The following is a 26,804-nucleotide window of genomic DNA, read 5'->3' as shown; positions in this document are numbered from 1 at the left end:
CCATTTTGTAGGTCACAAATGAATGAATATTGTCAATTTCATAAGACAAACCTTAAAATACACACACATATAAATGTGTATACACATATATATATGCGTATCATTTAATGATGGGTTGGAATAAGAGGAAGGTCAGCAAAGTTATAAATTGAAGGTATCCAGATACTAGGTCAAACAATAGATATATAGGTCATTGCTTTTTTGAGGTTCTCTCTGATAAATGTACACAAAGACTATATCTAAGAAGATTATTTTGCCCTTCATTTATAGATAAGCTTTGCAAGCAAGTAGCCTAGTTAACTGGATTTTAAATATCTTTTTTTTTGTAATAGAACCATTTGTGCAAATTGGATTTGTGCCACACCCTAACCTATGAAATGGATAAAAGTGGACATATTTACATAGACGCTAAAAGAGTGAATCCAAAAACATCTAGGTGATGCATTACATTTTCAAACTTGAATAGAAGTGCAGTAAGACTAACAGGACATTAGGCTAGGATTTCTTGGACTGAACAGCTGTGGTATGTTACCATCATCACACATTATTCTCTTATTTTTCTGTCAAAAACAAAACATGCATGCAGGTTTAACATTTCTTCTTAACTTTACTATTCTAAAGTTCAAGTCTAGTCAAAGCAAGATTTGGGAAGTGGCTACTGTTGAGCAGAAATGAAGTGGCGGGTATCATTGGTGGCATGTGCTAAATTTTAGAGAAGCTGATAACACAAATTTTGCTTAATCATAGTTCATTTTCTAATTATGTGAAACATATCGTGTTTGTCTTCCCATTCACTGGTGCAATAAGTACCTCAAGGAACAACATCTGCTTTTTCTCAACTTTTCTTATAATTTGTCTCAGGCTCAGGTCTCTTGAAACAATGCTTTACAGATAGGAGAGACTCTGCTATTCCAATCAGACAGACATAGGGAGGCAGATGAAGTAAACAGAGAGAGAGAAACTCCTGATTTGTGAAGATAACCTAAGTATTATCAGCATAAAATTGTAAACCCCCTTTAAGAAAACCAAACCAAAGAGGAATGAATAAATCTCACACAAACATTTGTTTCTGTATCTACTTACTACAGTTCAGAATCCTTATAACAGTAATGTTTAAATTGTGCCATATTTCTTCACTAACACATTGATGGTGACTAATGAAGGGATTTGCAAAATTAATCCAGGTCAAACTAAATCAAACATCACAGAAAAATATATTTTCAGGGAAGTGATTATTGGTTATTGTCAATGCAGTGATACCAAAAGCTAAGTCATTCCTTGGGTTAAATTGCATTTAATATCCAAATTTCTTTTACAAAGTCATTCCCACTTTAATCAATAAGAAGAAATTTTTAAAAAGTGAGTTTGGACTGAGTCAGAATTTCTATTGGAAAGTATCAAAAGGGGATGGTATTCGGTGCTGGATGACCATAGTCAGATGCTTTGAAGAATCCGCAAAAGAATTTTAAGAATGGTGGGATTGCTGGAGCCAGGGATTTTTAAAACCAAACCCCAACCCAGTGACTCATTTGCTGATGAACTATAGTTTCAATGAGGTGTTCTCAACCTCCAAGTTGTTATAAAAACCTTCCATATAGTTCAATATCTGTAAACCAATCAATGTGATACACCACATTAACAAACTGAAAAATAAAAATCATATGATCAGCTCCACAGATTCAGCAAAAGCTTTCGACAAAATTCAACATCCATTTACAATAAAAACTCCTACCAGGGACTTCCTGGTGGTGCAGTGGTTAAGAAGCCGCCTGCCAATGCAGGGGACATGGGTTCGAGCCCTGGTCTGGGAAGATTCCACATGCCGCAGAGCAACTAAGCCCATGCACACAAGTACACAAGAGCCTGTGTTCTAGAGTCCAGGAGTCACAACTACTGAGCCCGCATGTCACAACTACTGAAGCCCACGCACCTAGAGCCTGTGCTCCGCAACAAGAGAAGCCACTGCAATGAGAAGCCTGCGCACCACAACGAAGAGTAGCCCCCACTTGCCACAACTAGAGAAAGCCCACACACAGCAATGAAGACCCAATGCAGCCAAAAATAAATAAATAAATAAATAAATCTATTAAAAGAATAAGAATAAAAAATAAAACCTCCCACCAAAGTGGGTATAGAGGGAACATACTTCAATATATATGACAAACCTACAGCTAACATCATACTCAACAGTGAAAAGCCCAAAGCATTGATTCTATGATCAGGGACAAGACAAGGCTGCTCATTCTCACCACTTTTATCCAATGTAGTATTGGAAGTCCTAGCCACAGCAATCAGACAATAAAAACAAATAAACGGAATCCAAATTGGAAAGGAAGAAGTAAAACTGCCAATATTTGCAGGTGATATGATACTGTACATAGAAAATCCTAAAGATACCACCCAAAAAATTACTAGAACTCATCAATGAATTCTGAAAAGTTGCAGGATACAAAATTAATATATGGAAATATGTTGCATTTCTATACACTAACAACAAACTGCCAGAAAGAGAAATTTAAAAAAAAAATCACATTTACAACTGCATCAAAAAGAATAAAACACCTAGGAATAAATCTACCTAACAGTGTAAAAGGCTTATACTTGTAAAACTGACACTGATGAAAGTAAGCGAAGGGTACACAAACAGATGGAAAGATATACAATGCTCATGGATTGAAAGAATTAATATTGTTAAAATGACCATAGGGCTTCCCTGGTGGCGCAGTGGTTGAGAGTCCGCCTGCCGATGCAGGGGACAGGGGTTCGTGCCCTGGTCCAGGAGGACCCCTCATGCCGTGGAGCAGCTGGGCCTGTGAGCCATGGCCGCTGAGCCTGCACATCTGGAGCCTGTGCTCTGCAACAGGAGAGGCCACAACAGTGAGAGGCCCGTGTACCGCAAAAAAAAAAAAAAAAAAAAGAAAAGAGAAAAAAATGACCGTACTACTCAAGGCATTCTACAGATTCAATGCAATCCCTATCAAAATACCAATGGCATTTTTCACAGAACTAGAACAAATAATTCTAAAATCTGTATGGAAACATAAAAGACCCCAAATAGCCAAAAACAATCTTGAGAAAGAAGAGTAAAGCTGGAGTTATCATGCTATATGTGATTTCAAACTATACTACAAAGCTAAAATAATCAAAACAGTATTGTACTGGCACAAAAACAGACACACAGATTAACAGGACAGAATAGAGAGCCCAGTAATTAACCCACACTTGTATGGGCAATGATTCTGTGACAAAGGATACAAGAATATACAATGGGAAAAGACAGTCTCTCCAATAAATGATGTTGGGAAAACTGGACAACGACATGCAAAAAAGTCAAACTGGACTGCTTTCTCACATTATGCACAAAAATAAATTAAAATGAATTAAAGACTTAAATGTAAGACCTGAAGCCATGAAAATTCTAGGACAAAATACAGGCAGTATGCTCTTTGACATTGTCTCAACAATATTTTCTGAATATGTCTCCTTAGGCAAGGGAAACAAAATAAAAAATAAACAAATGGGACTACATTATATTAAAAAGCTTTTGCACAGTAAAATAAACTATCAACAAAATAAAAAGGCCACCTACTGAATGAGAGAAGACGTTTGCAAACAATATTTCCATTAAGTGGTTAATATCCAAAATACACATAGAACTCATATCAAAAAAACAAAAAAATCCTATTAAAAAATGGGCAGAGGATTTGAATAGACATTTTTCCAAAGAAGACATACAGATAGCCAACAGGTACATGAAAAGATACTCAGCATCAGTAATTATCAGGGAAATGCAGATCAAAATGACAATGAGATATCACCTCACACATGTCAGAATGGCTGTTAGCAGAAAGATAACAAATAACAAATGTTGGCAAGAATGTGGGGAAAAGGGGACACTTGTGCAGGGAAATGTAAACTGGTGCAGCCACTATGGAAAAACAGTATGGAGACTCCTCAAAAAAATTAAAATCAAACTACCATATGATACAGCAATACCACTCCTGGGTATTTGCCTGAAGAAAACAAAAACACTAATTAGAAAAGATATATGCACCCCTATGTTCATTGCACCCTTATTTACAATTGCCAAGATGTGGAAGCAACCTATGTGCCCATCAATAGAAGAATAGATAATGAAAATGTGGTATATATATTATATGGAATACTACTTAGCCATAAGAAGAATGAAATCTTGCCATTTGTGACAACATGCATGGACCTAGAGGGTATTATGCTTAGTGAAATAAGTCAGACAGAGAAAGAAAAATACTGTATGATTTCACTTATATGTGGAATCTAAAAAACAAAACAAATGAACAAATATAAAACAGAAACAGAGTTATAGATGGAGCAAACAGGTGGTTGCCAGACAGGAAGGGGATGAGGGGAGGAAAGAAATAAGTGAGGGAGATTAAGAGGTACAAACTTCCAGTTGCAAAATAAATGAGTCATGGGTATGAAATATACAGTGTGGGGAATATAGTCAATAAGTATGTAATATCTTTATATGGTGACATATCATAACTAGACTTATCATGGTGATCATTTTGAAACGTATAAAAGTACCAAATCACTGTTTTGTAATAGAAACGAACATCGTGTTGTAGGTCAGTCATACTTTAAAGACAAACAAACAAAGAATCTCATAGAAAAAGAGATCAGATTTATAGTTAATAGAGGTGGGAAGTGGGTGAGGGGGAATTGGATGAAGGCAGTTACAAGGTAAAAACTTCCAGTTATAAGATAATTAAGTACTAGGGATGAAAGGATAAAACATGATAACTGTGACGAACACTGCTGTATGCCATATATGAAAGTTGTTAAGAGAGTAAATTCTAAGAGTTCTTATTACAAGAAAAAAATATATATTTCTCTTTGTTTGATTTTGCATCTATATGAGACAATGGATGCTCACTGAACTTATTCTGGTAATCATTTCATGATGTATGTAAGTAAAAAATTATACTGTACACCTTAAACTTATAAAGTGCTGTGTCAATTATATCTCAGTAAAACTGAAAGAAAAACAAAAAATTTTGTCAAGTAGACAACATGATTCTAATTCTACAGATGACGAAAACAAGGCTAAGTGAGTTATTTAACCTGCCAAGTTACCACAACTATAAGTACTGGAACTGTAATTCAAATCTTGGTCCACTTGATACTAAAATCCATGTTCTCATTAAAACATGGTGCCTTTCAAAAAACAAGAAACATGAAGGAATAAGCCTCTAAAGAAAATATTACTGAATAATTTCATGTTTCAGAATGTTTGTATAATTCTGTTTGATAGTATAAATGAATACGATGTCTACACATAACTTCTCAATTTTAAGTCCTTAAGATATATATTAACCTGTGTGGCCTCTTATTCTCTCCAGCACAATATCGATTAAAATTGAAAATAACTGAATGGATTTAGAAGTTATAGTCTTCAAATGACTTATTGATTGTTTAGTTTGCATTACCTTAGGCAATCTGGGCTTGGGTTCAGAATTATTTTGGGGGACAAAGTCTTTAATGAGGCGAGATCGGTCATAATTAGCATGTTCTGATTCATCCGTGTAATCCTTATCTTTTCCTAGGGCTAGAAAAGAGAAAGAGAAAATTACATCCATTTTTATCCTTCTTCCTTTTCTCTCTCTTTAAATATACTAAGCTCTCTTTTCTCATGTTTTCCCAAGGTAACCAGGTATAACCAGGTACAATTTTCATATGACCCATGCATCTAATAAATAAGCAAAAAAAATGGTAGTAATATGGAATCTTGCCTGTTATTGGATTAATGTCAACACTCCAGTAACTTGCAAAAAAATTAAATGCATCTCTGTTATTTAATGTACTTATAAACTTTTTGAAAACAAAATTAGTCATGCAAACGCCATTGGACACATCATTTCTTTTGAACTTGAAGATCGAGATATTTGCAAGAATTCAATAGAATTTCGCTTTTTTTAAAACAAATTTTAAGCATTTATTTGCTTAATTAAAAAAAACTATTGATTTTGGTCATTTATTTTTTAAAAATTTGCAGTTTTATAAATGTGAATTTGAAAAGAGTAAGAAGTCTGAGAAATCATAGAAGAAAAGCTAACAAACTTTACAAGAAAGATTTAAAAAATATTAGGAGATTGAAATGAAACCACAACAGCAAAAAAGGAGGAAGAACATTGAAATATGGCAATTACCACTGGAATAATCAGAAAGGGTAAACCACAAACATAAATCACATGTAAGAACTTATATGAATAATGAGCAAGCCATAATCAATGTAAAAGAGTATAAAATAGGAAATATCCATGGTGGTTGGGATTTGTGTTCCAGGTGATACAAGTATCTCTTCAAATTCAAAAAGATTCCTAAATATTTAGTCTTTTCAAATAAATTTAAATGTTTTGGAATTATTTTATTCAATGTGTTGATACTTATCAACAACGAATTTTGACATAGACAACTATATATAGTGTTTTCAAGAGTTCAGTTGTGTGACTTAGCATTGTAACAAAATAAAATAATTTTGTTTACACTACATGCATTAGTTTCTTTTATTAGTAATGCTTAAACTCTTCTATAACATATAGAATGTGATGCACAGCTAGCAGTATCAGGTTATTAGCAGTGGTATGAACTAAGAATGAACAGATGACAGTACATCTTAGTATGTAATTAATTACCAATCATGTTAAAATGCTCTAGGCATTTGAGTTATACCTACAGCTATTAATAATAGCTATCACTGATTGATGGTTAACATTTGCTGAGCACATACTAAGAGCCAAAAAGTTTACATATATAATTTCCTTTAATCCTTATAACAACTTTATGAAGTGTGTATGATTTTTACCTACACTTAATAATAAATAAACTAAGACATATGGAAATTAAGTAGCATGGCACAATCACTAAACCAGTAGGGGGTGCATCAAAAACATCCAGATTGACTCTGAAGCTGATGTTTGTGAATATATCAATACTATAATGTTTCCCTAGATTTAGGTAAATTACATTTCATTTATTTAACAATTATTTATTAAACACCTATGATATGCCAGATATTCTTTTAGGACATATAGCAGGAAACAGAACCCTGCCTTCATGGAAGATTCAAGTAAGAGAAGGAAAAACAATAAGCAACAACAAAAAATACATAAAATGTTAGGTGTGCTTTGTGGTCCGTGCATTGGAGAAAAATACAGTAAGGAGGAAAGATGCAGGTGTACAAGTTGGAGAGAACAGATGTTATTTTAGTACAGAGGATTGTAGTAACATTTGAGCAAAGACCCGATGAGGTGAGGCAGTAAGCCACACAGGTAAAGTGGAGGAAGAATGGTCTAGATGGAGAGAGTAAAAAGTGTAAACACCAATAGGTAAATGGCATACGCTATTGAGGAGAGGGCACTGGCCTGTGGGTCACAAGACCATCATTTCTCATCCTAAATCTGCCATGTCCTAACCAAGTAATTTCCTTTCCCTGAGAATCTGTTTCTTCATCTGTAAAACAGAGATTTTTGAAGAAGTTCTCAAAGAGTCCTCAAACTCTAAAAGTTATTTGATTACTAATTTAATGTTTATAAAAGATAAAATTCTATTTATGTTAATTAATGCATTTCATTTCCCATGGAACACAGTAAATAAAATTTATAGAAGTTTTTCACTCATTTAAATCTTATTACACTCACAATTTAATTTTTATGCAGAGGTTTTTAAATTTTGTTTAGTTTGACTTTCTTTCTTTTCTTTGTCTTTAATTCTTATGACACAGACATTCCTGGAATAAGAACATACCTACATCATCATCTTGCTGGAGGAAAGCTCAGTTTTAAAAGACGTGCCAAATGCCACAAATTTCACAAAAACTTTTCAAATCTTCTTCTGTTCCTTCTTGATCCAAGGCCCCAACTAGAGCTGCTCATTTTTCTCTTCCAAATTGCATCTTATTTTTCCCCTTTTTCCCTCTCTTCTCTATTCTTTTCCCTCCCTTCCTCCCTTGTCCTCTCTCTTCATCTTTTCCTTCCTTGTTTTTTTTTTTTTTCTTTTTATGGCTCCTTTTATTTTTCTGAATTTAGAAAAAATTCTCCTAGGGCCATGTTCTCTTAATTATTTTTTTTTTAATTTACTACAGAGTCCAGTACAGCTGGATCATTAGTAGATGAGTTAATTAAAAGAAGAAGGAAAAAATGTACTTAGTTTGGAAAATCTTGATCCTAAATGATATAATTTTAAATTCCCTTTTATTGTTAGGAATGTAGATATGTTTATCTTTCTTATTGTCATTTTCCTTGACATTACACAAAAGGATTCTTCTGTTATATAACAAAAGCTTTCTTTTTTTTACTACTATCAAGATTGCAAACTCCTGTCCTCATAGTGTAAATGGTACCACTGTCTTTCACAATGTTCATACAATGTTCCTCAGCTTAGAAACTAGAAATCTCTATCCTTAGTGACTTAGTATGTATTATTCCTGAATATAGAAAGGTCTTAAAGTTGTTTGTGTTCTTTTTTAAAATACTTGATTTTTTTCTCACACTAACTTTATACACAGTATTACTTACAGTAATTTTTTTTTAACATGGATAGCTAATAATTACTTAATGTATCAGGTATCCTTCATTCATTAAATTAATATATTAAGTTCTGCCGTGCAGTGTACCAGAGACTATTCCAGGTTGAGGATACAGTAGGAACCACAATGAACAAAAATCTTTACCTTCATGAAGTCGACAGTGATGAAATTAAGGAAAAAACAAATATACTTACATATTAGAAGGTCATGTCATCAATAAAGAAATATAAAGAAGGGCAGGGAGATAAAGAGTATGGGAAGGGCAGAAATTTGCAATTTTAAATAAAATTGTTTAAGAATGGCTTCCCTGAGGTAAAATTGGAGCAAAATTGCCAATTGGTAATATCATCACAGGCAAAGCGTACAACAAATGCAAAGGCCCTGAGGTGGGAGCATGCTTTCCTTGTCTGTGAACAGACAAGGAGATCAGTGTGGCAGTGAGAAGTGAGCAAGGGTGAGAGTGGCAGAATATCCTGTAGAGTGGTAATGGAGGAAGTGGGAGCACATCAGGATTGGGGCCATTAGAAAGATTTTGGTTTTCATCCTGAGTTAAACAGAGTGCCACTGGATGAATTTGAGCAGAGGATGACATAATCTCTCTTAGATTTTAACAAAATTACTCTGATTGCTGAGATGAAGATAGGTTGAAAGGGCCAACGGCAAAGGCAAAGAGACTAGTCAGGAGCTATTTCAACAATCAGGGAGAGAGGATGTGGTTTGCATCAGGGTGGTAGCAAGACTGAGAAATGATCAGATTGAGAATATATTTTTAAGGGAAAACTAACAGAATTCTATGGTCATGGTGTATGAAAGAGAGACTTCAACAATAATCCTAATGTTTTTGGCTTGAGTAATGGGAAGGGTGCCATTTTTCACATAATATTTTACTAAATCCTTTAAAGGTATTGTTACCAGCCTCCAATAGCATGAGGAAATTTAGGCAGTTACCTAGGATATAACATTTAGTGTATGGCAGAATTAGAGTCCAGGAAATCTGGCTCTAAACCTTACATTCCCAGCTACTATGTAACATTGCTTCTTCTAGTATTGGAGAGATGATGATTTTGGAAACTTTGAGGCAACAAAATATTTACAAATGAAAAAAAAGTGGGTTATTAAAAAATGCAGTATACTTGTTGAACAAAAAATGGGTGACATTTTTAGATTATAGACATAGCTCTCTATCTTCCTGAAGTTGACAATGATGTATACATAAATATTAAAATCCCAATAGATAATGATAAAAACTATCAACAGACAAGTAATAAAAAGTGAGACAAATTTAGTAAAAGCATTAATTTTTATGTGGTTTAATATTCTCTGTGACCAATCATTTAAATAAAAATGGTACTCTTTTATGTTAGTACATAAATATTCTTTTGCATCTTTTGTTTTTAATTAAAATACCCATTGCTGGAAAGATGCTAGGGAAACTGGTATCATCATTTATTTTCTGTACCAACGTAAGTTAGTAAAACCTTTGGAACAAAATGTGTCAATATGTCTTAACAGAATGACTGGAGAGTAATCCTAAAGTTATAATCTAAAAGAAAGAGGACTTCCGGGTAAAATGGCGGAAGAGTAAGACGCGGAGATCACCTTCCTCCCCACGGATACCCCAGAAATGCAGCTACACGTGGAACAACTCCTACAGAACACCTACTGAATGCTGGCAGAAGACCCCAGGCCTCCCAAAAGGCAAGAAACTCCCCACATACCTGGGTAGGGCAAAGCGGAGAGATTCCCGCACAGAGGATCGGTGCCGAGCGGCACTCACCAGCCCGACAGGCTTGTCTGCTCGCCCACCAGGGCGGGCGGCGCTGAAAGCTGAGGCTCGGGCTTCGGTCAGAGCGCAGGGAAAGGACTGGGGCTGGCGGCGAGAACTCAGCCTGAAGGGGGCTAATGTGCCACAGCTAGCCGGCAGGGAGTCCGGGAAAACTCTGGAGCTGCCGAAGAGGCAAGAGACTTTTTCTTCCCTCTTGGTTTCCTGGTGCGCGAGGAGAGGGGATTAAGAGCGCTGCTTGAAAGGGCTCCACAGACGGGCACGAGTCACGACTGAAACCACGGAGCCCAGTGACGGGCGTGGGACGCTGGGGCTGCTGCTGCCGCCGCCAAGAAGCCTGTGTGCGAGCGTAGGTCACTGTCCACACCGCCCTTCCGGGAGCCTGTGCAGCCCGCCACTGCCGGGGTCCCGGAATCCAGGGGCGGCTTCCCTGGGAGAACGCACGGCGCGCCTCGGGCTGGTGCAACGTCACGCTGAACTCTGCCGCTGCAGGCTCGCCCCTCACTCCGTGCCCCTCCCTCCCGGCCGGCCTGAGTGAGCCAGAGTCCCCGAAGAGGCTGCTCCTTTAACCCTGTCCTGTCTGAGCGAAGAACAGACGCCCTCCGGCGACCTACACGCAGAGGCGGGGCCAAATCCAAAGCTGAGACCCAGGAGCTGTGAGAACAAAGAAGAGAAAGGGAAACCTCTCCCAGCAGCCTCAGAAGCAGCGGATTAAAGCTCCACAATCAACTTGATGTACCCTGCATCTGTGGAATACATGAATAGACAACAAATCATCCCAAATTGAGGAGCCAGGAGTCAGTGCTGTGCCTCTGAGGTGGGAGAGCCAACTTCAGGACACTGGTCCACAACAGAACTCCCAGCTCCACATAATATCAAACGGCGAAAATCTTCCAGAGATCTCCATCTCAACACCAGCACCCAGCTTCACTCAACGACCAGCAAGCTACAGTGCTGGACACCCTATGCCAAACAACTAGCAAGACAGGAACACAACGCCACCCATTAGCAGAGAGGTGGCCTAAAATCATAAAAAGTCTGCAGACACCCCAAAACACACGACCAGACGTGGACCTGCCCACCAGAAAAACAAGATCCAGCCTCATTCACCAGAACACAGGCACTAGTACCTTCCACCAGGAAGCCTACACAACCCACTAAACCAACCTTAGCCACTGGGGACAGACACCAAAAACAACGGGAACTACGAACCTGCAGCCTGCAAAAAGGAGACCCCAAACACAGTAACATAAGCAAATTGAGAAGACAGAAAAACACACAGCAGGAGAAGGAACAAGATAAAAACCCACCAGACCTAACAAATGAAGAGGTAATAGGCAGTCTACCTGAAAAAGAATTCAGAATAATGATGGTAAAGATGATCCAAGATTCTATTTCCCAGATCCAAAATCTTGGAAATAGAATAGACAAAATGCAAGAAACAGTTAACAAGGACCTAGAAGAACTAAAGATGAATCAAGCATCGATTAAAAACACAATACATGAAATAAAAAATACTCTAGATGGGATCAATAGCAGAATAACTGAGGCAGAAGAACGGATAAGTGAGGTGGAAGATAAAATAGTGGAAATAACTGCTGCAGAGCAAAATAAAGAAAAAAGAATGAAAAGAACAGAGGACAGTCTCAGAGACCTCTGGGACAACATTAAACGCACCAACATTCGAATTATAGGGGTTCCAGAAGAAGAAGAGAAAAAGAAAGGGACTGAGAAAATATTTGAAGAGATTATAGTTGAAAACTTCCCTAATATGGGAAAGGAAATAGTTAATCAAGTCCAGGAAGCACAGAGAGTCCCATACAGAATAAATCCAAGGAGAAATACGCCAAGACACATATTAATCAAACTGTCAAAAATTAAACACAAAGAAATCATATTAAAAGCAGGAAGGGAAAAACAACAAATAACACACAAGGGAATCCCCATCAGGATAACAGCTGATCTCTCAGCAGAAACTCTACAAGCCAGAAGGGAGTGGCAGGACATAATTAAAGTGATGAAGGAGAAAAACCTGCAACCAAGATTACTCTACCCAGCAAGGATCTCATTCAGATTTGATGGAGAAATTAAAACGTTTACAGACAAGCAAAAGCTGAGAGAGTTCAGCACCACCAAACCAGCTTTACAACAAATGCTAAAGGAACTTCTCTAGGCAAGAAACACAACAGAAGGAAAAGACTTACAATAACGAACCCAAAACAATTAAGAAAATGGGAATAGGAACATACATATCGATAATTACCTTAAATGTAAATGGACTAAATGCTCCCACCAAAAGACACAGATTGGCTGAATGGATACAAAAACAAGACCCATATATATGCTGTCTACAAGAGACCCACTTCAGACCTAGAGACACATACAGACTGAAAGTAAGGGGATGGAAAAAGATATTCCATGCAAATGGAAACCAAAAGAAAGCTGGAGTAGCAATTCTCATATCAGACAAAATAGACTTTAAAATAAGGACTACTAGAAGAGACAAAGAAGGACACTACATAATGATCAAGGGATCGATCCAAGAAGAAGATATAACAATTGTAAATATTTATGCACCAAACATAGGAGCACCTCAATACATAAGGCAAATACTAACAGCCATAAAAGGGGAAATCGACAGTAACACAATCATAGTAGGGGACTTTAACACCCCACTTTCACCAATGGACAGATCTTCCAAAATGAAAATAAATAAGGAAACACAAGCTTTAAATGATACATTAAACAAGATGGACTTAATTGATATTTATAGGACATTCCATCCAAAAACAACAGAATACACATTTTTCTCAAGTGCTCATGGAACATTCTCCAGGCTAGATCATATCTTGGGTCACAAATCAAGCCTTGGTAAATTTAAGAAAATTGAAATTGTATCAAGTGTCTTTTCTGACCACAATGCTATGAGACTAGATATCAATTACAGGAAAAGAGCTGTAAAAAATACAAACACATGGAGGCTAAACAATACACTACTTAATAACGAAGTGATAACTGAAGAAATCAAAGAGGAAATTAAAAAATACCAAGAAACAAATGACAATGGAGACACGACGACCCAAAACCTATGGGATGCAGCAAAAGCAGTTCTAAGAGGGAAGTTTATAGCAATACAATCCCACCTTAAGAAACAGGAAACATCTCGAATAAACAACCTAACCTTGCACCTAAAGCAATTAGAGAAAGAAGAACAAAAACATCCCAAAGTTAGCAGAAGGAAAGAAATCATAAAAATCAGATCAGAAATAAATGAAAAAGAAATGAAGGAAACGATAGCAAAGATCAATAAAACTAAAAGCTGGTTCTTTGAGAAGATAAAAAAAATTGATAAACCATTAGCCAGACTCATCAAGAAAAGAAGGGAGAAGACTCAAATCAATAGAATTAGAAATGAAAAAGGAGAAGTAACAACTGACACTGCAGAAATACAAAAGATCATGAGAGATTACTACAAGCAACTCTATGCCCATAAAATGGACAACCTGGAAGAGATGGACAAATTCTTAGAAATGCACAACCTGCCAAGACTGACTCAGGAAGAAATAGAAAAGATGAATAGACCAATCACAAGCACTGAAATTGAAACTGTGATTAAAAATCTTCCATCAAACAAAAGCCCAGGACCAGATGGCTTCACAGGTGAATTCTATCAAACATTTAGAGAAGAGCTAACACCCATCCTTCTCAAACTCTTCCAAACAATATCAGAGGAAGGAACACTCCCAAACTCATTCTACGAGGCCACCATCACCTTGATACCAAAACCAGGCAAGGATGTCACAAAGAAAGAAAACTACAGGCCAATATCACTGATGAACATAGATGCAAAAATCCTCAACAAAATACTAGCAAACAGAATCCAACAGCACATTAAAAGGATCATACACCATGATCAAGTGGGGTTTATTCCAGGAATGCAAGGATTCTTCAATATACGCAAATCAATCAATGTGATACACCATATTAACAAGTTGAAGGAGAAAAACCATATGATCATCTCAATAGATGCAGAGAATGCTTTCGAAAAAATTCAACACCCATTTATGATAAAAACCCTGCAGAAAGTAGGCATAGAGGGAACTTTCCCCAACATAATAAAGGCCATATATGACAAACCCACAGCCAACATTGTCCTCAATGGTGAAAAACTGAAACCATTTCCACTAAGATCAGGAACAAGACAAGGCTGCCCACTCTCACCACTCTTATTCAACATAGTTTTGGAAGTTTTAGCCACAGCCATCAGAGAAGAAAGGGAAATAAAAGGAATCCAAATTGGAAAAGAAGAAGTAAAGCTGTCACTATTTGCAGATGACATGATACTATACATAGAGAATCCTAAAGATGCTACCGAAAAACTACTAGAGCTAATCAATGAATTTGGTAAAGTAGCAGGATACAAAATTAATGTACAGAAATCTCTGGCATTCCTGTACACTAATGATGAAAAATCTGAAAATGAAATCAAGAAAACACTCCCATTTACCATTGCAACAAAAAGAATAAAATATCTAGGAATAAACCTACCTAAGGAGACAAAAGACCTGTATGCAGAAAATTATAAGACACTGATGAAAGAAATTAAAGATGATACAAATAGATGGAGAGATATACCATGCTCCTGGATTGGAAGAATCAATATTGTGAAAATGACTCTACTACCCAAAGCAATCTACAGATTCAATGCAATCCCTATCAAACTACCAATGGCATTTTTCACAGAACTAGAACAAAAAATTTCAAAATTTGTTTGGAAAAACAAAAGACCCCGAATAGCCAAAGCAATCTTGAGAACGAAAAACGGAGCTGGAGGAATCAGGCTCCCTGACTTCAGACTATACTACAAAGCTACAGTAATCAAGACAGTGTGGTACTGGCATAAAAACAGAAAGATAGATCAGTGGATCAGGATAGAAAGCCCAGAGATAAACCCACGCACATATGGCCAACTTATCTTTGATAAAGGAGGCAGGAATGTACAGTGGAGAAAGGACAGCCTCTTCAATAAGTGGTGCTGGGAAAACTGGACAGGGACATGTAAAAGTTTGAGATTAGATCATTCCCTAACACCATACACAAAAATAAGCTCAAAATGGATTAAAGACTTAAATGTAAGGCCAGAAACTATCAAACTCTTAGAGGAAAACATAGGTAGAACACTCTATGACATAAATCACAGCAAGATCCTTTTGGACCCACCTCCTAGAGAAATGGAAATAAAAACAAAGATAAACAAATGGGACCTAATGAAACTTCAAAGCTTTTGCACAGCAAAGGAAACCATAAACAAGACCAAAAGACAACCCTCAGAATGGGAGAAAATATTTGCAAATGAAGCAACTGACAAAGGATTAATCTCCAAAATTTATAAGCAGCTCATGCAGCTCAATAGCAAAAAAACAAACAACCCAATCCAAAAATGGGCAGAAGACTTAAATAGGCATTTCTCCAAAGAAGATATACAGACTGCCAACAAACACATGAAAGAATGCTCAACATCATTAATCATTAGAGAAATGCAAATCAAAACTACAATGAGATATCATCTCACACCAGTCAGAATGGCCATCATCAAGAAATCTAGAAACAATAAATGCTGGAGAGGGTGTGGAGAAAAGGGAACACTCTTGCACTGCTGGTGGGAATGTGAATTGGTACAGCCACTATGGAGAACAGTATGGATGTTCCTTAAAAAACTACAAATAGAACTACCATATGACCCAGCAATCCCACTGCTAGGCATATACCCTGAGAAAACCATAATTCCAAAAGAGACATGTACCAAAATGTTCATTGCAGCTCTATTCACAATAGCCCGGAGCTGGAAACAACCTAAGTGTCCATCATCGGATGAATGGATAAAGAAGATGTGGCCCATATATACAATGGAATATTCCTCAGCCATAAAAAGAAACGAAACTGAGCTATTTGTAATGAGGTGGATAGACCTAGAGTCTGTCATACAGAGTGAAGTAAGTCAGAAAGAGAAAGACAAATACCGTATGCTAACACATATATACGGAATTAAAAAAAAAAAAAGTCATGAAGAACCTAGGGGCAAAACGGGAATAAAGACAGAGACCTACTTGAGAATGGACTTGAGGATATGGGGAGGGGGAAGGGTAAGCTGTGACAAAGCAAAAGAGAGGCATGGACATATATACACTACCAAACGTAAGGTAGATAGATAGTGGGAAGCAGCCGCAGAGCACAGGGAGATCAGCTCAGTGCTTTGTGACCGCCTGGAGGGGTGGGATGGGGAGGGTGGGAGGGAGGGAGATGCATGAGGGAAGGGATGTGGGAACAGATGTATATGTATGACTGATTCACTTTGTTATAAAGCAGAAACTAATTAAAAAAAAATAATAATAAAAATAAAAAATAAAAAAAATAAATAAAAGAAAGAAAACCTATGTTCACAAGCATGTTCACCAAGCTTATGGATACTATACTACAGAGACCACTGCCATCTTAATAAACAGCAACTCAATTCTTCCAGTTACATAGGCCAAAATCCTGACTCCTCATTTTCTCTTATCCCCATGTCTGATCCTTAAGTAAATTCTGTTGACTTAGCACAAAGCATCATTTTTCTGCTTTGCTTTACTCTTTAGCATATATCACTACCTAACATGCTGTGCGTTTTCACTTACTTATCTTCATTACTGCTTCATCCCTAACATCTAGAACAACTAAGGGCACTTCGTTGTCATTCAATATATATTTGTTGAATAACTAAGTGGATTTAAATGCTCAGCAAATCTTATCTGAACTATCTTCAAATTATATCTAGAAATTGATCATCTGTCAATACTTGATAACAGTTTCTTAATCCAAGCCATCACTCTCTCTTGAGTAGAAGTGTATAAGAGTCTTCCTAACTGATCTGTTCCTATCTTTGGCCCCTATTACATGGCAGCCAGACTAGCCCTTTTAAAACCTAAGTTAAATCACGTTAACCCTTACTCAAAACCTTCCAATAATTTTGTAGCTCTAAGTAAAAGTCATAGTCCATAATATGACACACCGTATATGCATCATCTGTCTCCTTACTACCACATCTCATCCCTGTCCTACAACCCTACCCTCACTTCCTCCAATCCAGCTGCACTGGGTTCCTTGATGTTAAGTATACTCTCACCACAGGGCCTTTGCACTTGCTCCTCTCTCTGTCAAGAATGCTCAATCCCTTTTCCAGTCAAGAGTTCTGCTCATGTCACATCAGAGAAACTCTCCTTGACCACTGTTTCTAAAATAGAAACTTCTATAGTTCTCTGTCTTCTCATAAGGCTTTATTACTTTTATCAGCACCTGATATAAAATAACACACACATATGCAAAACATACGTGCTACATATGTACATATATATCAGCAACTGACATTGTTATAGCATAGCTATATAACATATGTATGATATATGTTTATGCTATATATACACATGTATATATACACATGCATATGTATGTATGTATATATATATACAAATGAACATATACATGTTCTACATGCATATATTTGTGCTTGTACCTATATGAGAGACAAAGAAAAAAATAGAGAGAGCGCTGATAGACAGTTATCTATCTCTTCTCACTGTAAGTGCCATTGGTGAGGTGACTGTTTTGTTCACTGCTACATACCCATTATTTAGCTTATTGTTTAGCATTTTGTAAGCACTTAGTGTCTGTTGAATAAATTGATGAATAGATGGTACACTCATATGTGGGACTGTTTTCCATCTGTTAAATTGCTAATTTTACAGACTGACAACATATAGAAATGCTTAATGTATACTATTAAGTTAAAAAGCTACTTTTCTTCTATTTTGATATATTTTATTTCAAATATGCTTTCCCTTCTGAATACAACTTTGTAAAACTATGTAAACTTAAGGACAAAGAGTGACAACTACAGTATGAAAAGAATGTGAAACATTCTCTTATTTTGGCAGAGGAATAGTTTTCCCCTCCCCCTAGACCTTTTTCTGTTATTCTTGCCAGAATTTTATGTGTATTATAAATAGTAGAACTTTAAAAAAACTGCAGTTGGTATTAAGATCTGAGAGTGACAGTGAAGAGGACCACACTGCATTTTTTTTTTTTTTTTTTTTTTTTTTTTTGCTGTACGCGGGCCTCTCACTGCTGTGGCCTCTCCCGTTGCGGAGCACAGGCTCCGGACACACAGGCTCCGCGGCCATGGCTCGCGGGCCCAGCCGCTCCGCGGCATGTGGGATCTTCCGGGATAGGGGCACGAACCCGTGTCCCCTGCATCGGCAGGCGGACTCTCAACCACTGCGCCACCAGGGAAGCCCCACACTGCATTTTGATTAATAAAGCTAATCCTTCTTCCATTAGAAGGATTATCTGAAATATAAACAAAACCTACCAGTGTATTTTGGTTCTGATCAAGGACACAGACCTTATTTGTATGAAATTTGCCCTATGTGGTAAAAATAAATTAAATTTCAAACAAACTGAATAATTTCAACAATAACGCTAAATTACAATACCAAATATATATCATATTTCATTATCCTAAGATGCTTTTCCCCCACATTTTAGCATTTCTGAAATCAGGATGGGGTCAACATTCCATGTATTTATTTAACATAGGAGCAACCCATTTTTCCTAAAAATGCTTATTAATTTGATGATGCTTTTCACAACTGATAGTGTCTTTAAAATCCAGGAAATTTGATAATTAAGAAAAACAGACTTTCAAAAAACAAAAACATCTAACAACTTTCTGGTACCGTAGAAAACAGATAATTTTGATTATGACAAATGGAACTATTGTTGCTCTCCAGTAGGAAGACATATACCCTTTAAAAAATAAATTGTATTTCATCAAAATTAAAAATGTGTACTTTAAAGAATATCATCAAGAAAGAGAGACAACCTACAGAATATGAGAAAAAGTTTGCAAATCATATATCTGATAAGGGACTTGTATATGTATATATAACTCTTACAACTCAATAATAGACAAACAACCCAGTTTAAAAATGGGCAAAAGGCATGGAGTGGCTGGGCCCGTGGGCCATGGCCGCTGGGCCTGAGCATCCGGAGCCTGTGCTCTGCAGCAGGAGAGGCCACGGCAGTGAGAGGACCACATTCCGCAAAAAAAAAAAAAAAAAAAGGCAAAATATCTGGATAGACATTTCTCTGAAAAAGATATACAAGTGGCAAAAAAACAAAACAAATAAACAAAAATAACTAAACACATGAAAAGATGCTCAACATTACTAGCTCTCAGGGAAATGCAAATCAAACCCACAATGAGACCACTTCAAACTCACTAGGATGGGTATAATCAAAAAGAAAGACCGTAACAAGTGTTGGTGAGAACATTGAGAAATTGAACCTTCATACACTGCTTAAGCCTCTGGAAATGGATGATGTAACTCTTGAACAATTTTAAATATGTGTGAGTGATCTTATTAGTTGGTCTCCACTTATTTGCAACTATGTAACCTTCCCATTCATTACTAATGCTAATGTGTTTTAGGACTGCCAAAGTAGTTGAGGCTGAAGATTAAAATAAAATTAAGTCCAAGATGGCAGCATAGGAAGAATCAGGACTCACCTCTTCCTGGATTTATACCAAATCTACAGTTACATATGTGTCATTTCCTTCTGAGAAAGACCTGAAAACTAGATGAACTGCTCCTCCAAGACACAAGATAAAAGACATCGAGACAGGTAGGAGAGAGCATATTTGACAGTCTTGCCAAAATTTCACTCCCAGCGCAGTGACAAACAACAGGGAGGGATCTCCCCAGCTCAGCACTTTACTCAGAGGAGCAAGGGATTTGTGCTCTGCATGAGGCACCCCAGCCCTTCGGACCTGCACCAGAAAGACAAGCCCCCAAAATACCTAGCTAGGAAACAAACAGGAATACATTCAAGGGGCCCAAAGGGCCACAGGGAACTGAGATTCACCTTTTAAAGGGCTTGCATGTGGTCTCATTTACCCCAGGATCCCTCACAACAGCAGCAGTTTAAAAAGTGCCTAGACTGTATGTGAAGGAGATTCACTTGCTAATCTTAAAGCATCTGCTGGAAGGGCAGGAGATAGTTGAAATCTCTCCCCAGAGGTGTTGGTGGACACCATTTTTGTACTCTCTACCTGCCCTGCTGGTAGCAGGCAGGCAGGTCACAGTAGGCACAGGCAGGCAAGTCAAAGCCTCCTGCTGCCTTGCTAAGTCAGGTGGGGCAAGCAGTCACTGCACTGTCTCACTGCCTTGCTGAAACCAAAAAGCTCAGGCAGTTGTGACACTTGCTTGCTGTCTGGGACCAGGGAACAAGAGCAGTCACAGCATTCTTCCCTTGTGGTTTGATGATTGACTTTAGTGTTGTTTAGATTCCTTTCTCCTTTCCTTTTCTGTATCTACTGTAAGTTTTTGCTTTGTGGTTACCAAGAGGCTCACATATAACATCCTATGCACATAACAGTCTATTTTAAGTTGATAGCAACTTAAATTTGAACATGTTCCAAAGCTCTACAAGGCACTCTCCCACTGTATCACTGAAGCCTGCAAGCAGGCACAGTCAAGGCATTTTCTCTCTTCCTAAAGCCCACAAGAGTACCCGGCTTCCTACACTATAGTTGCCTCAGAAAAGCCAGCAGGCCCTCTGGTGGTATTTATTGATCAGGTGACCCTGGTGGCCAAAAAGGCTGGTTCCTGGTCTCCACTGGACTGTAACAATCAAAGACAATTCTTGGCAGGCAACCACCCTCAGGGCACTGCACAGAGAGCAGACTGAAACACACCCCCATCTTCCTGTGAAAAAGCCTGGAGCTTCAGCCTGAGTGACAGGCTTAAGTTTTCCCACACACCTAGAGGCTGTGGAGGTACTTCCAGGGAAGCAGGTAGATAAGCAGGGAGACAGCAACCTTGTGCAACCCCTCTGCATCACTACAACCTGATAATAGCTTATACACTTACCTGGAGCCCTGGTATTTGCAACTGTCCCCTAAAGCCACCCTCAGATCTCCTGGTCTAAAGACCAGTAGGGTTTAGGATTGCGGCCCCATAGGAACTGTATGTATTTGTATACATTAAAAGATGCTGCCTGAGGGCATGGTTTTCAATAAGCCTGAAACTAGGTGCTAAATGAGATTTCTTCCCTTGGAGGAAACATAAAAGTAAAAATCTCACTGGCAAAGGTAAATATATAGAAAAGGTAGTGAATTAATCACGTATAAATCTAGTAAGAAAGTTAAAAGACAAAAGTAGTAAAATTAACTAAAAGTATACAATTAGTTAAAAATCCATAAAATGAAAAGATATAAAATGTGACATAAAAAATTAGGGGGGTAAAAATGTAGAACTTTGGAACATGTTCAAATTTAAGTTGCTAGCAACTTAGACTGCTATGTATCTACTTATAGTAGATACACAGAAGAAAAGGAGGAAGGAATCTAAACATAACACTAAAGAAAATCATCAAACCACAAGGGAAGAGAGAAAGAGTAGAATAAAGAAACAGAGAGGAACTACAAAAACAGCCAGAAAACAATTGACAAAAATGGCAAAAAGTACATATGATCAATAATTACTTTAAATGTAAATGGACTAAATGCTCCAATCTATAGGCATAGAATGGCTGAATGGATAAAAAACCAGGCTTATCTATATGCTGCCTATGAGAGACTCACTTCAGAATGAAGGACATACACAAAATGAAAGTTAAGAGCTGAAAAGAAAAATATTCCATGCAAATGGAAACAAAAAGAAAGCTCATGTAGCTGTACTCATATCAGACAAAATAGACTTTAAAACAGAAACTGTAATAAAAGACAGAGAAGGGCATTACATAATGATAAAGGGGACAATCCAATAAGAGGATATAACATCTATAAATATATAAGCACTGAACATAGTAACACCAAAATATATAAAGCAAATATTAAGAGACCTAAATGGAGAAATAATACAATACAATAATAGTATTGAATTTTAACACTCCACTTGCATCAATGGATAGATCATTTGGTTAGAAAATCAATAAGAAAACATTGGCCTTATATGACATATTATACTAGGTGGCCTTAAATGATACATGCAAAACATTCCATCTAAAAGCAACAGAATACACATTCTTCTAAAGCACACACAGAACATTCTCAGGATATATCACATGTTAGGTCACAAAACAAGTCTCAAAAAATTTAAGATTATTGAAATCATATCAAGTGTCTTTTCTGACCACAACAGCATGAAACTAGAAATCAATTACATGAAGAGAACTAGAAAACCACTAATATGTGGAGATTAAACAATATGCTACTGAACAACCACAGGGTCATCAAAAAAAATCAAAGGATAAATAAAAAAAAATACCTAGAGACAAAATGAGAACATAAATATGGCATAAATGAACATAAATATGAACATGAACATTCAAGATCTATGGAATGTAGTAAAAGCATTTCTAAAAGGGAAGTTCATAGCAATGCAAGCCTACCTGAAGAAACATACAAAAAACCAAGAAACTCAAATAAACAATCTAACTTTACACCAAACACACTAGAAAAAGAAAAACAAACACAACCCAAAGTTAGTAGAGGGAAAGAAATAAGAAAATCAGAGTGGAAATAAATAAAATAGAGACTAAAAAGACAATAGAAAAGATCAATGAAAATAAGAGCTGGCTCTTTGAAAAGATAAAATTGACAAACCTTTAGCTAGACTCACCAAGATAAAAAGAGAGGGCTCAAATAAGTAAAAACAGAAATGAAAGAGGAGAAGTTACAACTGATATCACAGAAATACAGAGGCTCATAAGCAACTAATATGAACATTATATGCCAACAAATTGGACAACATGGAGGAAATGGATTAATTCCTAGAAGCATACAGTTTTCCAAGACTGAACCATAAAGAAATAAAAATCTGAATAGGCCAATTTCTACTAAGAAGATTGAATCAGCAATCAAAAATCTCCCAAGAACAACAACAACAAAAAGTCTAGCTCCAGATGGCTTCACTGGTGAATTCTACCAAACATTCAAAGATTTAATATTTATGCTCCTCAAACTCCTCCATAAAGAGGAAGGAATGCTTCCAAACTTATTTTACAAGGACAGCATTACCCTGATACCAAAACCAGAGGACACCACAAAGAAAGAAAATTACAGACCAATATCCCTAGTGAAAATAGATACAAAAATCCTCAACAAAATACTAGAAAACAAAATTCAACAATACATTAAAAGGATAATACACCATGATCAACTGGGATTTATTCCAAAGATGCAAGGATGCTTCAACATTCACAAATCAAACCACATTAACAAAATGAAGGATACAAATCACATAATCATCTCAATAAATTCAGAAAAAGCATATGACAAAATTCAATATTCATTTATGATAAAAAACTCTCAAAAAAGTGGTTATAGAGAGAATGAGCCTCAACATAATAAAGGACATACATTACAAACCCACAGGAAATATCTCAATGGTGAAAAGTTGAAAACTTTTCCTTTAAAATCAGAAACAAGACAAGGATGCCCACTCTCACCACTTTTACTTAAAATTGTATTGGGAATTCTAGCCAGAGCAATTAGACAAGAAAAAGAAATAAAATGCATCCAAATTAGAAAGGAAGAGGTAAAACTGTCATTATTTGCAGATGATATGATATTATATATAGAAAACTCTAAAAAGTCTATCAAAAAACTATTAAAACTAATAAATTCAGTAAAATTTCATGATACAAAATCACTATACAAAAATCTGTTGTGTTTCAGCACACTAATAATGAACTATAGGAAAGAGAAATTAAGAAAACAATCCCACTTACAATTGCACCCCAAAGAATAAAATACCTAGGAATAAATTAAATCAAAAAGATGAAAGACCTGTACTCTGAAAACTACAATACATTAATGAAAACAACTGAATAAGACACAAATAAATGGAAAGGTATTCCATGCTCATGGATTGGAAGAATTAATATTTTTAATAAGTGGTACTGGGAAAACAGGACAGCTACATGTAAAAGAATGAAATTAAAACACTTCCTAACACCATACACAAAAGTAAACTCAAATTGGATAAAGACCTAAATGTAAGGCCAGACACTATAAAACTCTTAGAGGAAAATATAGGCAGAACACTCTATGATACAAATCACAGGAAGATACTTTTTGACTCACCTCCTAGAGTAATGGAAATAAAAACAAAAATAAACAAATTGGACCTAATGAAACATAAAAGCTTTTGAACAGCAAAGGAAACCATAAACAAGATGAAAAACAACCCTAGAATGGGAGAAAATATTTGCAAATGAAACAAATGACAAAGGATTAACCTCGAAAGGATACAGGCAGCTCATGTAGTTCAATATCAGAAAAACAAACAACCCAATCTAAAAATGGGCAGAAAACCTAAATAGACATTTCTCCAAAGAAGATATACAGATTGCCAACAAACACATGAAAGGATGCTCAACATCACTAATCATTAGAGAAACACAGATCAAAACCACAATAAGGTATCACCTCACACTGGTCAGAATGGCCATCATCAAAAAATCTACAAACAATAAATGCTGGAGAAGGTGTGGAGAAAACGGAACCCTCCTGCACTGTTGGTGGTAATGTAAATTGATACAGTCACTATGGAGAACAGTATGGAGGTTACCCAAAAAAACAAAAATAGAACTACCATATGACCCAGCAATCCCACTACTGGGCATATATCCTGAGAAAACCATAATTCAAAAAGTGAAATGTACCTGAATGTTTATTGCAGCTCTATTTACAATAGCCAGGACATGGAAGCAACCTAAGTGTCCATCGACAGATGAATGGATAAAGAAGATGTGGCACATATATACAATGGAATATTACTCAGCCATAAAAAGAAACAAAATTGAGTTATTTGTAGTGAGGTGGATGGACGCAGAGTCTGTCATACAGAGTGCAGTAAGTCAGAAAGAGAAAAACAAATACTGTATGCTAACACATATATATGGAATCTAAAAAAATTAAAAAATGGTTCTGATAAACCTAGGGGCAGGACAGGAATAAAGATGCAGACGTAGAGAATGGACTTGAGGACACGGGGAGGTGGAAGGTTAAGCTGGGATGAAATCAGAGATTAGCACTGACATATATATACTACCAAATGTAAAATAGATAGCTAGTGGGAAGCAGCCGCATAGTACAGGGAGATAAACTGGGTGCTTTGTGACCACCTAGGGGGGTGGGATAGGGAGGGTGGGAGGGAGGCGCAGGAGGGAGTAGATATGGGGATATATGCATATGTATAACTTTGTTATAAAGCAGAAACTAACACACCATTGTAAAGCAATTATACTCCAATAAAGATGTTAAAATAAATAAATGAATGTAATGAGAAAGCTGGAGGGATATGAGTAGAGAAATGATGAGACTTAATTTCCTTTTATTAAAGCTTCCTGTAATTGTTGTGTAGAAGATGGACTATAAGGAAGAAAGAGTTGGAGCAGAGAAACCAATCAGGAGGTTATTACACTAGTCTATGAAGAAATCGTTGCAGACTGGATCAGGGTGTAGCAGTGGCTAAAGCACTTGCAGCAGCAACTGGTGAGCAGTGTCAGATTCTGAATATAATTTGAAAAGAGTGCCAAGATGACTTATGTAATGTGCTTAATACACAATTGAAACGATTTACAGTGACTGTGAGGCTTTCAAAACTGAAAAATAATATGTCTTTCACTGTAATTCCCTTTTTTCTGTAATCCTTAAGTAGATTGGTAACACTAGTAGAAACGTTGTTTTTTATACCATTTAAACATGAAACTACTGGAAAAAGTCATGAAAATGAGTGGATATTGAAATTACAGAAAGAAAGCAAAATCATCACATACTCATTTGAACATAACTTTTAAGAAATAAGGCCAATGAACATGCCACCAAGCTGAACTATTAAGCTTGTAGAAAGTGAATGCCTTGATTCTCTAACATAAACCATTTCCAGAGGGAGTCGTTTGGTAACAATGGCAAAATGTTGATTTCACAAGATTAGATAGATGCATATCTTGGTGGGTTGGACCCAAAAGATGTTGGTTTTAATGATCCCTGATTATTTCACTTCAAAGTTACCTGACTTTGTTGCAGCATGGGCATGGGTAGAATGAGGCATCAGTTATTTGTTAACGTGGACGTCTCTCTCTTTGCCATTTTTCAGCATACTAATAAGCAAAAAGGGTGGGTGATGGTAACAGGGCTTCCAGGATTGATGAACAAGATTACTGACACACCAGGATTTCAAGTTCATTCTTACATGGATCAGTACTTTCCAGAATGATTGTGTGTGTGTCTCTGTGTGTGTGGCTGGTGGGGGGGGGAATGGGGAGGAATGGGGCCCTGGCTGCTCTATGAAAAGTAGAATTAAAATTTCAGAGATGGCAATCAAAAGAATGAAAAGCAAACCAAGCAAC

At 36.7% G+C, this 26,804-nt stretch overlaps 1 protein-coding gene across 1 annotated transcript in view; it reads right to left on the bottom strand.

The window, feature by feature from the left end:
• The window catches only part of ANO3 (anoctamin 3), a gene marked incomplete at both ends in the record, with an annotated part of 391,580 nt that overhangs the window by 150,048 nt on the left and 214,728 nt on the right, over positions 1 to 26,804 (bottom strand). Inside the window, 1 exon segment of the mRNA XM_081240506.1 lies at positions 5,469 to 5,587. Within this exon segment, the coding sequence (XP_081096632.1) occupies positions 5,469 to 5,587 (119 nt within the window).

This window comes from Mesoplodon bidens (genome assembly GCF_964165515.1).
Source record: "Mesoplodon bidens genome assembly, chromosome: 7".
Taxonomy (NCBI): domain Eukaryota; kingdom Metazoa; phylum Chordata; class Mammalia; order Artiodactyla; family Ziphiidae; genus Mesoplodon; species Mesoplodon bidens.
The sequence above is the reverse complement of the archived record's forward strand: the minus strand, read 5'-3'. Positions and strand labels throughout refer to the sequence as shown.